The following is a 14,207-nucleotide window of genomic DNA, read 5'->3' on the forward strand; positions in this document are numbered from 1 at the left end:
CTCATAGACAGTAGACTCGAGTCAGGCCGGCCTATAAAATTCAATCATCACAACAGTGTCAGACATTGTTCTGGCATACCAGAAAATTCCCCGACCCGGGGAGCGTGTCTCTCTACTGGATTGTTATGGTGTTTACTCACACAAGAGGATTACCCCGAGGCGAGCTCCACACCTCAGCGACCCAGCTGGAAGCGTCCCAGCCCCCTGGAGGAGTACTCTAGCCTCCCCTGCTGTCCACACTCTGTTAGTAAGCAGCAGTGGCAGGGCCAGCAGCCAGGACTATCTGGGAACTGGAGATCAGTGAAAAAAGAGAGCATCAGATTGCAAGCTTTCCATCAGGTAGAACAGATACGAGGAGGTGTCTTTTAGAAAACAGCACTTGAACACTACCATCTGCACACTGTCATTATCAAACAGGAACCTGTGCTGAGATTACTGTGGCATTCACATGCACAGGATTTCTATCTGTTTGATACATTTCTATCTGTGCGTCTTCCCTTTATTCACTAGATTGAAGATAAGAAAGTAAAGAACCTCCACATAGTCTGAGGTTATTTTTTGCCACAATGCTTCACATGCAAAAAGAAAAAAAGAGAAAAGCTCAATGTCTAACTGGTGTGTCATCTTTAAAAAGTCAGAAGCTGCACAAGCAAACGTTTTTCCCCACGTACTTATAACAATAGCTAGCTGGCAGATTACTGAATAAAAGTAACAATTTTTAACATCTTTAACATCTGCAGCACTTAACCCTGCACTACAGTTAATGTGATCACACACACACACACACACACCACACACAGGTCTGGGTGCTTAATTTATTAAATCAGAACAATCTTCTTATTAAAAGGTCAATCAGATTATCCACATGTGACTACTAACTAAATGCTTGTGTCAACAGAAATATTAAAAAAAGGGCACAAAATATCAGGTACTTTTCTATTAGAAAATTAAATCTATTCATCAGTAAAACACCAAACGTTTTTCTTCATATCATCAGTATTATTTACATGAGAATGAATGTAACAAGTGAGCTTCACTGCCTTGACAACACTGCCCTCCTCCGTATGAACACCTATATTACATGTCCTAACCTTTTTCATTATCCAATTCATTTACAGTAAGGAGAAGTTCCACGGTCTATTTATCAGCTTTGTCACACTTATTATTATAATTATTTTATAATAATACAGCCTGTCAATTAATTCTGTCCATTTTAATGCAACATTGTGATTCTACTACTACTACATTGCAAGGGGAAATATTGTACTTTTTACTCCACATTAATCTGACAGCTGTTACTAGTTACTTTGAAGATTTATACTGCATATGAATGTTGTTTAATATATAATAGGCTAATAATAATAATAATAATAATAATAATAAACGTTAATACTTTGCATATAATAATAAAAACTGAATCGAACCATTCTGCATGAGAGGTACATTTACTTTTGACACTAAGGGCCCTATCTTGCACTCGGCGCAATTGCCTTTGTACACCGACGCATGTATTATTCCTATTTTGCATCCGATGCATAGCGGACTTTTCCCTCCACAGATGCATGTCGGTAAATTAAGGAATGTATTTGCGCTCCGGGGCGGTTCAGCTAAAAGAGGAGGTGTGTTCAGGCGCAAACGTTCCCTGGTGCTATTTTGAAGTTTCAGAAAACAATTCCGCCACAGACCAGGAAAAACCTGGTCTAAAGTCAGTGGCGCTAGTCTAAAGTCAGTGGCGCAGTTATTCAGATGCTAGGGGCGCATGCTTGGCCATAATGTAGCACGTGCACAACGCGCATACACTTTGCTTCTCTCACGGACGCAGCAGTTCCCATTTTTTCAAACCATAATTACAAGGAAAATATTAGTGAAAATGGCTTCAGGTGTTTGGATAGGTCAGGAGCACTTTACAGTAGCCTACAGTCCTCAAAACGTGTGTGTGGCTTGTTGTGTTTTACACAACATTTCCATGAATCATGGATGTGTTGATGACATAAATGAGGAAATACTAGAGGACTTAAGGAGACGTGATGTTGAACTACGGCGGGATTGGACACTCCGGCGGGATCTGGTCCTGGAGTGGCAATGCGCTCCTGGCGGAGCAGGTGGACGGAGATGGAGTGGGGGCACAACAGGAGCAGGTGGTGCGTTTGGAGGCCCACGCTCCATGGCTGCAGCAATCCTCTCCAGACTTGAGGAGATGCGCCCGAGAGGCCGCAGCAACATCGCCACCCGGTCAAGACGGGCATTTATTACTTAGCCGCATCTCGGACAGCTCCCGCTGGCGGGCGCCAGGCAAATCCGCCGTCATAATAGCAATCCGCCATGGAACAAGCGCGCCTGTTCTTAAAGGAAATGTGAGATGACGCTCTGATTGGTTATTTTCACGGTACGCCCAAACCACACCTAGCTACTTCAGACCAACCCAAGACTCACTTATCCCGCCGGTATAATAGCAACAGCGCCCCAGATCCGCCCACAAAGCTACTTGCGTTTCACGTTTGATACTTGAGTTTCATATCGTTAAAATAGGGCCCCAAGTATATTTTGGTGATAATATGTCTGCACTTTAAATGAACTGTATTTTGACTGGAGGGCTTTTACTTCTAACAGAATAAATGCACACAGTGGTATTGATACTTTTACTCAAGTAAAGGATATGAATGATTTGTCTACCACTGTTGAGCTGCACAAATAATTACTCACGGTTATATTTTTTGACAGCTTCTAAAGAAAGGGATATGCACGCAGCAGCGAGTCCAATCCATAGACGTGGTCCTAACAATGGGCGTCTGTTTTACAGTCCTATCATGAGAGCAGCAGCCGGTCATATGACCGTTATTATCTCTACATGACTGAGCGAATTTTTAAGGTTCATTTAATCAGGAATTCAGTTCAGCGCTCTCTCAGACCCAAGACCCTCTTCTTTAGACGCAACTGTGCCGTGAGTTGTTTTTCCAATTTGCAGCTGCATGTGGGTTTCATTGCATGGCTCAAGTCTATACCTCTGCATATAAAATAGTTGTTATATATTAAGGAGGAATGTGTCTAGTTAATTTGGATTTATCAAATATACATTCAACTTTTATCACATTTTCCGTGTGACTGGCTTTTGCTGGAGTCGCTACCATAGGTCGCTACACTTTACATTGTCCTTATTTCATCGACGCTATTCACAATGGCAATCACATGATCGTAGCCGGCCTAGTATGCCGACAGAAACGCAAGACGTCTCCCATGCTGGTCATCGCATCTAGTCGCAGTATTACGGTACAGCGCTAAACAAACACGGAAGAGCTTGAGCTGGGATCATGTCAATGGCTGGGATCACCAGATTTACCGTATGCCGTATCACAATTGTCGTATAAGATATGTCTTTTCGTAATATTTCCAAAGAGGCATTGGCTGGATCCATCACATTGGGAGTTGTTTTATTCGCCGGTTATTTCTTTGGTAAGAGCGAAGGTGAAAGCCTAAATACTTTTTTCATGAAAAGAGGTTTATATGTAGCCTTAAATCTACACAGAGGAGGAATCCTTCATCTGTGAAATCTGTAAAACCATTTTTATGTTTTGGTTACAAGTAACATAGGTTAGGGTTTCAAACCAAAGCTCTGAGTGGAAATATAACCCAGGTACAGCATGTTTCAGTGTAGATCTAAGCTTATGTGGTTTGGACAGAGTTGAAACAAGTGAAATCCCTTTTTCACAAATCTGAAAGAGGAAACCGAATTTTTTACACAATTACACAATACATTTCACTAAGGTTTTGTCCGTCTGACAATAGTATTGTGGCTTTCTTTTGACTTTCCCTTCCAGCTTCTACCCTTACAATGGTAAATCCAAAACTGAAACTGAAAATAACAGGAATATCCAGTGATGTACAGACAGAGAAAATATAGGGACAACCAGATTGCGACAATTTATTGCATTGTATTGATGTCACGCTACATTGTCTTACAATTTCCAGTCTTCATTTCTTTATCTGGATCTGTTGCTGCTGCTGCAATAATTGCATTTCCCCACTGAAATCATTATCTAAATCAAATAACTACTGTACATTAACTAGACCAGCCTTTAGTTTCCTGAAAGATAAGCTGGATGGTAGATCAACAGGCAATTTCGTGCTCTTAAGATCCTTATAATTCTTTCATGGTTCATGTTTGTCCTCAGGGAAAAAGAAATCTTCCAAAATGAGCATCTTTAAAAGTCACACCGAGGGAAAAGACAACCCACTGCTGCAGTACGTCCTCAATAACTCCTTGAGGGAGCATCCGGCCCTGAAAAACCTCAGACTTGTAAGCTTGTCTTAGTATACGGAATACAGATATGCTCTGGCAAAATTAAGCACTCAGTGTCATAAGATGTAATTGTGTGTTACAGTGTAAGTTGAGAATCTAATGTAACCGGTTTCCTCTCGTTGCTTTCAGAGGACAATGGAACACTCCTTGAACTTCATAATGGTCGCCTGTGAGCAGTCGCAGTTCATGGCCAATCTGGCAAAACTAATCAAAACCAAGAAAGCATTAGAGATTGGTAAGGGCCTCGGGCCTAACATCACATCTAGTCTCTGAAACATACACCTGCTCATGATTGAGATTCAACAACCCTTAACCTGTTCAGACACGAGTACCTTTACGTGCACACAAGAAGTTTCTACGAGAAATCGGGTTGTGCAGTTAATTGAGTGTTTATTCGCGGATACTAACTGCTTCCTGATTGTCTTTTTTGGCTAAGCATTTTGACTGACAGTGAGAGGACAGGCTCTGTAGTGAAAGACTGCACCGTTTTTCCTTAGAGCGCACATTTTATAAATAAGTTGCTAAAATGTTCAGCGGTAGAAACTGACCTATTCAGACTTACAGAGATTAATCAGTGTCAGTTTCAGTTTTAGTCTAACTTTGAACTAGTCTAGTGTTGTTACAGTGGTCTTGTTTTCGTTTTTTTTGTACTTTTATACGTCCTAAATTACCCAATCATTACCCCTTATTGAACTTAGATTTTGATGCACCCATACACAATAGGTGTGTTGTTTTTGACTGTATTTTTTGCCTTTGCAAAAAACCCACTTGAATCAAATTATTTTAAAGACAAGGATGCAGTACACAGTACAGTAATAATGACCTCTCCTTTCATCACGCCACAGTGCTGTCACAGCAATACGTTCCCTGTCTGAAGTCTTTGTCAGGCACAACACAAATCTAAATAGCTGATTAGAAACAAGGTTAGCCTACATGTACACATGGCCAAGAAACCACCTTTCTCCACCAGAAATCCAGCTGATGAAAATCAGGTTTCTCTATTCCCCTACCACGACTACAGAAACCAGGTTTCTTATATGATATTTAAGAAATATTTTGCCATATCAATTGTCATCCATTTTGCTGATTTTAGTGCGCTCTCATTGCAGGAGTATACACAGGCTACAACACACTGAGCATTGCACTGACTTTGCCTGACGATGGAGTTATAGTCGCATGTGATATCACTGAAGAATACGCCAACATTGGTAAACCCTTCTGGAAAGAGGTACCATTAACATCTATGTTTTAGTGTTTTCAAAACACTGTATTATGATGGGGTTCAGTATATGATGTGTAATACTGCTGTATTGTTCCCATATTGCAAAGTGCTGATCAGTGCAGAGGATTTTCATACAACACAGGTAATAGACGTACTGTAGCTCTAAGTATGTGCATCTGCATGTGGAGCAGACTTCAGTTGTCTGTCAGTCTTTTGTGTGATTAAAGACGACTACTGGACCAGTCTGCCAAGTCTTTTAATAATCACAAAACAAATCCTTTTTAAAAATATTTGCATCAACACCGCCTTCAGAGTTAATTTCATGACTTTCAAGTTATTTATGTTTAGTCACAGTTAATGAATGCAGACTTCCACTTCCTTCTCAGCATTTTGAATAACTGCCAAACTGCCAATGGGTTAAGATAATGTCATGGTAAATCTGCTTACATGCCTGTTAAGAAAACGTATTTAATTCACGAGGAATTTCAGCTGCATATACGCTGATATCACAAGGCTATATCTTATTTGGACTAATCCAGAAAATAGCAAAACTAGGTTATTGTAAACAATGTCATGTTTGCAAAAACAACTAAAAAGAGGAATAAATATCATGCATGTAAATACACTCCCAAAAGACATCCTAATATACTGCTATACTTTGTTTCTCATGAGTCATTAGACAACTTGTCTGCTGCATTTTTACCTTTAAAAAAAAAATTGTTGTTTCTTTTTGTTTACAGGCTGGAGTTGAGCAAAAAATTGATTTACGCATTCAGCCAGCACTGAAAACTCTAGGTACAGTAATACATCTCTTTCCTTAACGTACTGTTTTAAATTTGATAGAAGAGGTACAATTTCCTGACGGAAAAATTAAGTCATTCTAGAGGGCTTGCGTGTGTCTTCATTTTTGTGAAACAACACATCTGAATTGGATTAATGGTATATCACATCCAGGACTGCCACAATCTAACCTGCATCTGTGGTTTAGTCTAAACACAGTGTCTGTGCCCTTTAAAAAAAAAAAAAAATCACTTAAATGCCACTGACTGGAGGTTCCTGTGTATCAGGTTTAGGTTAGGATTAGGTTAAAAAGGTCATAGAGTTCATAATTTAATTTTTTTTTAAAGTAAGAAAATCTTTTGGAAACACTATCATAACTGTTAGACTATGGTTATTTCTGTTATTACATTTAAAAAGGTGTCACATCTGCCTCAATTTATTGTTGATGATGCCCAAAAGAGAGTTACTGGAAGGTCCCATATAACAGCTCAGGGAGCGGTGGTGCACTGCTCTTTAACCAGACGTACATTTGTCAATACCAACCAGTTAGTCCGCATCTGAAAGTGGTTTGTCTTGCAAAAAAAACAAACTGCTTTAAAACAATTTATGAGATCTAGATAAAGTGTGTGATGGGCTCATTGTTGCCCCTTGTGGCCGTTGGGGGAAAACACCCACTGTTTCTGCCCTCCGGCCTCAGGGGCAGTAATAATGAGCTCATTACGGCTTGACGCACAACGCGAAGAAGACGCCCTAGCGACATACGTGAGATTTATCATTTATCTGAGGTGTCTTATTGTTTTTATGGTAACTAAAAGTCCAGCTAGCTACACTTCAAGTGACAAAACACACACTGTAACGTTACATTGTTCTAGTGGTGATTCTAAATTATATGCTAGGCTGAACAACAAAATCTGACAGGTGAAATCAGTTTCCTTGATTACCATTTGGTACAAAAATCAGGTCCAATTTAGCAGCAGCTGCGTTTTAGCTGAACCCATTCAGCTAAGCTAGCCAGATGCTAAGTAAAGTTAACGTTACCCGCAAATATACCATACAGGTAAGCAAGCTAACGTTACGTGAATATAGCATAAGTAAGTTAGAATGGCTGCTCACGGCTACGTACGTTTGGTAATTTACCAGGATTCCAGTTGTCCCGCGTCTTTCTTTATTCTTTGCAGTTTAAAAAAACGTTATTACCGGTATTTCCGAATTCGCACACTAAAGGGCGAAGAGACAAAAATGACTAGTTATGGTGACGTCACGTGCATATATCATCGAAGAAGTCAGCGGAATCACGTGACCCTTCACCTTGCATTTTCTTTTTTATATATATTTATTTATTTATTACATTACACATTCCCGTATACAGAATTAGTGGAATAGCTGCCAATGTAGTACTAATAATTTCACTTGTATAATGATTAACTATGTATCGTCAACAATAAAATAACTCATTATTTCATCAAATGTTATCACCAAAGAAGATTTGCATTTGCTTAAATGCTTTGTTGGGTGAAGGATTCAAAGATTTGTTAACATGCAATGTGAAAATCTCCATTATACAGCTGCGAAGACAACCGCTTGGCTAGGCATTTTTGTACAAGTTGATTACATGACTAAAACAGGAATACTTTGCTTTTATGATATGAGCACTTTATCAAAGGCTTTAAAAAATATATAATGTCTATATAACATTTAATTAAATCTGCAAAGATAGACTTAAAATCCTCTTCCAAGAATCCAGTCCAAAGATTGTCTCTTATCATATCTCCACTTTTCAAAGACCACTAGAGTTAAATATTTAACCCCATTTGACAAAGTTTGTTTTACAAGCATGTAACCATGTTGGTTACAAAAAAATAAAACAAATGTCATCATATGGGTTACATTAAATACAGCTGGGTTGGTTTGTTTTTTAAATCATGAACATTTTTCTCTCAAAGGCGTCTTACATTGGACAATTTTAAATTTACCTTATTTCTTATTTTTCTTATTTCTTTATTTTTATTTTGAACAAAAAATACTAAAATATAAAAACACAATAAGTGCGTAGCAACACACCGAAAGGAAAAACAATATCTATGAAGTGTTACAAATAATGTGTTCAACCTGTCCGAAAAGGAGCGGGATGAAGCCGAAGCTTGTTATTTTTCCAACCCCTCATTCAACTTTAAATTATTCCTCTATATATTATATATTTTGTATGGCAAGATAACAAGATAGATAACCTCTCTGGTCCATCTTGTTTCTTTCAGATGATCTCTTGTCAGATGACCAGGCTGAAACATTTGACTTTGTCTTCATTGATGCAGACAAAGTTAACTATGACAACTACTTCGAAAAGTCTCTGAAACTGTTGAGGAAAGGGGGCATCATTGCTATCGACAACGTAGGGGCTTCCCCCAAGACAAATATTTAAGTTTGACTTCTTGCAGTATGTTACTTTAAGCAGCTAATTCCCTACACTTGTTTTTCTGGTCCTGCAGGTGCTGTGGAGTGGAAAAGTAGTGAATCCTTCCCCTGGCGACACAGACACTCTGGCCATCGACAAGCTCAACAAAAAGTTGCACCGAGATGCTCGAATCAGCCTGAGTATGCTCACAGTGGGAGATGGGCTTACAATAGCTATCAAATTATAGGGCCGATGTCCAATAAGTGCAATGGTTCATAGGCTTTGGAAGGTAACTCTGGGGAAACTGTCCTTTTAAAGTTTTAAAAGTGAACTATTATATTGGATATGCCATGGTAGCTGAATGTGTTACTATCTGGGCTCATGTTACTTGTCACTGTATTGTTAAGTAATTCCAATGGCAGTTGTTTAACTTCACAATCAGTAACTTAGTTCATTTTACAGTAAAAAGACAAAGTGCAGCGTTGGAATAAAATAAAGAAATTTGATTCAAAAACAAACTGTACATGCCAAATGTTTTTGTAGTGCATCATTATTTACCCAATATATACAAATTGATTTCATACCATTCATCATGCTGTCTAATTATGCATTGTTATGAAAGGACAGGAGATGAAGGTTGATTTCAGGACTTTATTGCAAAGGTTAGATGCACACCAACACACAAATGGTTTCCTGATTAGTGTCACAGTCCTCAGAAAAGGGAAGAAAAGTGGATGATTCACTCATTCACTCAAGTTACACTGCGGGAAAGGAGAATCCATTTAGCATTGTCTTGCAACTTAGAAGCAGGTATTTCAGGTAACGGAGTTCTCAAACTCAGCACACAGCACAATTAAGCCTCTAGAAAGATAAGTGAACACACTAAATTGGCTTTGATCTTGATAAGCATATTTTGTTGGAGTAAACCTAATAGGTAAAACATCGCTACTAAAATACAAATAAAATGTGCAAATACAACAAAGGACAAAGAGCTTAAATAAAGATAAATTCTACTGTGCAAATTAACAGCTCATGTTTACATTCTACATTATCACACTTCAGCAAAATAACAAGGTTTTGTTTTTTTGAAACCATTCCTGGACACCCAGATCACTATTGAGGAAAACTTGGCAGAAGGAGTAACTGATAGATACATGTGATTGAAACATGACTAGTTATTATACCCATGGAAAGGTTTCCATTTTAAACAGTGCTCAAGAACTGGGCTGCTTTTTTTGTTTTGGCTTCATCTCTTTAAAATATCGGTTGCTGTCCAGATGGGAGTGCTCAGGATCAGATTCTGCTGATATTTCTCTTTTTCTTATGAAATGGCAGAGCAGACCCTTATGCCTCCAACTCCAGTCCCAGACCAAGTTTGTGACCACCAGCATTGATGCTCTTCCCATCCACCAGTGCCGAGAGGACTAGTTTCATACCTGAAATGCAAAAATTAAATACATGCATATTTATGTTACTGAAAAAGAGGTTCATCGTGTTTTCAACTGTATACTGGACGAGAGGTGGTTCTTACCAGGCCGGAGAGTCTGGGTGTATCCAATTCCTACCAAGCTGGCATTATTCACCTTAGCCTGGAGAAAAGTATTGAAATCATTAATATTCAGAGCGTACATACAGTACAGCTACAAGGCTACACAAACTTTTATATTTGTTATTTTAATTAGCATTTGATATACTTGATGTACTTCAAATTAAAGTAAGCACAATAGTTCAAGAGAAAAAAGTGGAAATGTTTAACAATTTCTCGTGAAAATGTCTTTAAAAATCCTCGCAAACACCAATCCCTTGTTCTTTAGATCATGGGCTAACGTCCAACAAAATTTCACACAACGGTTAACACATTTTTAAGACACCCTGCGGACAAACATGGGGGGGGAACAAATTCCTTGGTGGAGGTAAAAAAAAATAATATGTAAGACACTTACTGATATGGAGGCACTGGAGTCTAACTGGTATTTGGCAGCAATTCCAAAGCGAGTGCCGTTGCTGCCTGCCGTCCAGGCAAGATTAACAGCAGTCTCTAGTTTGTCGTTTACCTTCTGGTAAATGGATCCACTAAACTCTGAACCATCATTTCTGAGAGAAAAAAAGCCCCCAAAAAAATTAGCAACATCCCTTGCATGTCAGTATTTTTTTATTTTTTTTATTTTTTTTTATACCACATGATCAATTGATCAGTGAGATTTTGGAAAGCTATTTGTGTTACTCTACAGTAAAGTTACTCATCTCGCTAGGTTCAAATATTTGTTCATCCTAAAACGTACACATTGGTGTGGAGCTGGAAGTCTCCAGTCTTGTAACCAACTGCAAAGTTGCTCTGGGTCATCTTTGATTTGGCTGAGTCAAAAGTCATCTGGTAGCCAGCCAGCCAGCCATCGTAGCCGGCCACTGCTGCTCCATGGATCGTAGGACCAGCAAAATCTAAATCTACATCAGCACCAACATTAAGGTATTCCCTTTTGTAAGCAGTCTTGACCTTGCCGCTCTTCTTGCTGTGAAATTTAAGAAGAAAAATAAAAAGTGAGAGTTAGAAGGATGTTCTTTTTACCATGATTCATTTTACAATTAACATATAAAACCTGTAGCTTACCCAGTATTTGGTGAAAATGTAGTGTCAAAAGTAAGTTTCAGCCCTTTGGTGATCTAAAGAAGATCATTCTATCAGTCACACACTTCATTTACAGCTGTTGCATTAGTGGGATGATCAGCAAAATAGTGAGAAGATCAGCAAAATAAAGTTTTTAATTTACCTGATCCTCAACACAAATTTCAGTTCCAAGTGTGTTTTCCGTGGTCCACTTCTCTGAGAAGGTCAGCCCATACTCAGCCCACTTGTACTTGGTTTCCAGGGTTCCGGTGACCTTGCTGGTGTCTACGTTGGATGAGCCGGACGTTTTAAACTCCTAAAGTGAATACAAGAGGAAATGAATCATACCTGGAAACAGTACAGCAGGTTTGATGAGTACATCCACTACAGTACACTACAGTTGAGAGAGTAAAATCAGATACAAATATTGACCGAGTTTAAAAAAAAATAAAAAATCTATCGGCTGATATCCAGGTTCCCCCAGAAAAGTTGTATAGCACGGTGGCAAATGTCTTTTTTCGACGAGGGCCCGGCTGGGGCCAGTCACAGACGGAAGGCAGCATTAATGTAGAGCCCAATAGTTTCTGTAATAAGAGAATCATGGACGGAATAGCAAAATTGAGAATAAAAAAAAAAAAGCTATAAGACATATTCCATAGGGCCCTACATTAAGTCCGTGCTAAAAGCTAAGATTTGAAAATATGTCCAAGTTTTCAACCGAGCCACCTTACTGTACCTGTAGTTTAAAAAAGAAATAATACATTAAAAAAAAATTCCCAGTGGCTTAGGCTTCGTAGGTGTCAACTTAGGCCCGGTGGGCCACCAGGCTTGCAAAGCAATGGGGGAAACCCTGGATATTCATTTTTAAACCTAAACACATTACATGAACAAGGATTTTTGATAATGATCACTGAAACTTTGTTATTAAAGAATTGTCACCCTACTGAACATGTCAGTGCTCTCTGATAGACAAACTGTTTCTAAATTACCTTAAACACATTGGCGTTTCGGTACTGCACTCTCTATACTTATTGGCCGATGTATATGCTGAGAACATTATCTGTGATAACCTAAAACCAGTTGATAATACCTGCAATGCACTACTGTATATTTATAGTAACAGCTAAACTCACCACTCCACTTGAAGACTTTGTCTTCACATCAAGCTTAACCAGTCCAAAACCTGCAAGGACAAGGACAGTGAGGAACTACTTACTGGGTTTGGTAATAGATTTAAAAAACAGCCAGCCTGTCCTCTGAGGGTCAATAAATACACACTTATAAAACTGCCTTTTATCTTGCTTCCAGTTACCATATCCCTTATTGAAGATGTCCTTTGCTGATTTTCCAAGGTCTGCATATGTTGGAGGAACTGCCATTTTGCCTGTCACAAAAAGGACATTTCAGAGAGGGTAAATGATGAAAAAAGAACCATAAATGCACTTAATGATCAAAACTAAGTATGTACATAAAACTCAGAAAACTATGCATCTCAAAACTGTAAAAGGATAGAAATGTCAACGTCTAAAAACAACCAGGGCTGTAGCTATCATTAATGATGCTGAGGTCATGTCCTGGGTATCTTTACTGGGAATTATAACATTATAGCCACTTTGAGGGAATTTCGAAAATGGTATTTTGTAGGCAGAGTTTTTTTATACTCCATTTACTTAAATTGACTGCTTTTGGGCCAAAACCAAAAAAATAATGGTAAAGAAATAGGAGACAGTATTTCCCCATGAGTATTGTATTGCAAGGTGGAGAAGCCTAAAAACTGAATTTAGAACTTATTGTTGGGAAATAATTAAATAGCAAATATATAAAGCAAAAAGAAATTAGAGAGAATTGCAGAATGAAAAATCCAACTATTAAAAAAAAACATTTGGGGGAATTTGACAGTTTTCTAAAATCTTGGCTACAGCGTTGACTACAATTAGTTACTGGTTTTATTGAAGTAATGTTTAAACCTCATGAATTATTTTATTGAATAGTTATAAAGTGCCGTCACTGGACTTAAACTAGTTGTACTGCCAAGACACCTGCACCACTTCAGAGTCATACAGTCTCCATTACTCTCGGATTCTGTTGTCACGTCTCCTCATTGTCAAGGTTAGACCAGACGCTTCAATCTGTCTGCTTAACGGAACGTTAACGGTAACGTAAAGGATAAAGGTGTGATAGCATACCTGGCAAAACATCATTGAATGTGTGTCTTTTTCTACCATTCAATTTTGCATGAATATTTATATCCATATATCTATGATTTATATCAAAGCAGCAGTTTGTAAAATAACATTTGGGATAAAATGGGGAATAATGCAACAAAATTAGGATTGTCTGTGAATTATGGATTGCTTGTTCATAATTTTTACTATTAAAAAATAAATTGTAAGAAATATTACAGTGTCACTGGTGCCTGTCTGCTACAGTATTTTAAAGGGGTTGAACCATAGACTGTATAAAACTAGGGTTGAACGCACGAGGGTGGTAGCGGGCGTTTTCTAGCTAGCAAATCGGACCTTTGATAACCATTTCACCGACATTCAAACAAAATAGAACTTGAGCAACCTAAGTAATTACATGGCCTATTACTTACCGAGTATTACTGTTGTCGAAGATGTTGCTGTCAACTTGTGAGATAGCTAGAAAAAGCGGCAGAAAAGCGACAGGTACCGGTGTAGGACGATATGGAGGAGACACCGCAACAAACACCCTCCTCCTGACCTCGGCGCCGCAGGACCCTAGATATAGCTGTTTATTTTGTGCCTGTCTAAAATCGAATCGAGATGATGATTTTGTAATTATCGGTTAGTAAATTAAACGTTGGTTATAATGTTTGGCAACAGTACACGTAATTTTTGTCATTTGCAAGAGTCAACATTTTTCATGCCAAATGTGTGCTACCAGCACA

At 38.5% G+C, this 14,207-nt stretch overlaps 2 protein-coding genes and 1 long non-coding RNA gene across 6 annotated transcripts in view; 1 reads left to right on the top strand and 2 right to left on the bottom strand.

Annotated features, from left to right (window-relative positions):
• LOC120550687 overlaps window positions 1–7,592 on the bottom strand; it is a 95,694-nt gene extending 88,102 nt beyond the window's left edge. For both annotated transcript variants that reach the window (XR_005637763.1, XR_005637764.1), the window contains exons 1-2: window positions 7,423–7,592; window positions 141–290 (exon numbers count right to left, since the gene is read on the bottom strand). This is a non-coding gene — a long non-coding RNA (uncharacterized LOC120550687). The remainder of the gene's footprint in view (window positions 1–140; window positions 291–7,422) is intronic.
• LOC120550681 (catechol O-methyltransferase domain-containing protein 1-like) lies at window positions 2,793–9,209 on the top strand. 2 transcript variants are annotated; one of them, XM_039787352.1, is made up of 7 exons: window positions 2,793–2,941; window positions 4,170–4,294; window positions 4,427–4,532; window positions 5,407–5,525; window positions 6,260–6,314; window positions 8,555–8,688; window positions 8,786–9,209. In XM_039787352.1, the coding sequence occupies exons 2-7, from the start codon at window positions 4,190–4,192 to the stop codon at window positions 8,936–8,938; spliced, it is 672 nt and encodes a 223-aa protein (XP_039643286.1). In that variant the 5' UTR covers window positions 2,793–2,941; window positions 4,170–4,189; the 3' UTR covers window positions 8,939–9,209. The 2 variants fall into 2 exon arrangements, with proteins under 2 accessions (XP_039643286.1, XP_039643285.1); XM_039787351.1 differs by lacking the exon at window positions 2,793–2,941 and adding an exon at window positions 3,277–3,450.
• Window positions 9,210–9,328: 119 nt separating this feature from the next.
• LOC120550680 (voltage-dependent anion-selective channel protein 2-like) lies at window positions 9,329–14,044 on the bottom strand. Of its 2 annotated transcripts, none has more exons than XM_039787350.1 (9): window positions 13,893–14,044; window positions 12,609–12,680; window positions 12,430–12,479; window positions 11,460–11,612; window positions 11,300–11,352; window positions 10,974–11,201; window positions 10,635–10,785; window positions 10,223–10,280; window positions 9,329–10,127 (listed from the first exon to the last, which is right to left on the bottom strand). In XM_039787350.1, exons 2-9 carry the CDS (start codon window positions 12,673–12,675, stop codon window positions 10,036–10,038), a joined length of 852 nt encoding a protein of 283 aa, XP_039643284.1. In that variant the 5' UTR covers window positions 12,676–12,680; window positions 13,893–14,044; the 3' UTR covers window positions 9,329–10,035. The 2 variants fall into 2 exon arrangements, with proteins under 2 accessions (XP_039643284.1, XP_039643283.1); XM_039787349.1 differs by having other exon boundaries at window positions 12,575–12,680.
• Between the last annotated feature and the right edge of the window lie 163 nt (window positions 14,045–14,207).

Source organism: Perca fluviatilis, chromosome 21 (genome assembly GCF_010015445.1).
Source record: "Perca fluviatilis chromosome 21, GENO_Pfluv_1.0, whole genome shotgun sequence".
Classification (NCBI taxonomy): Eukaryota; Metazoa; Chordata; class Actinopteri; order Perciformes; family Percidae; genus Perca; species Perca fluviatilis.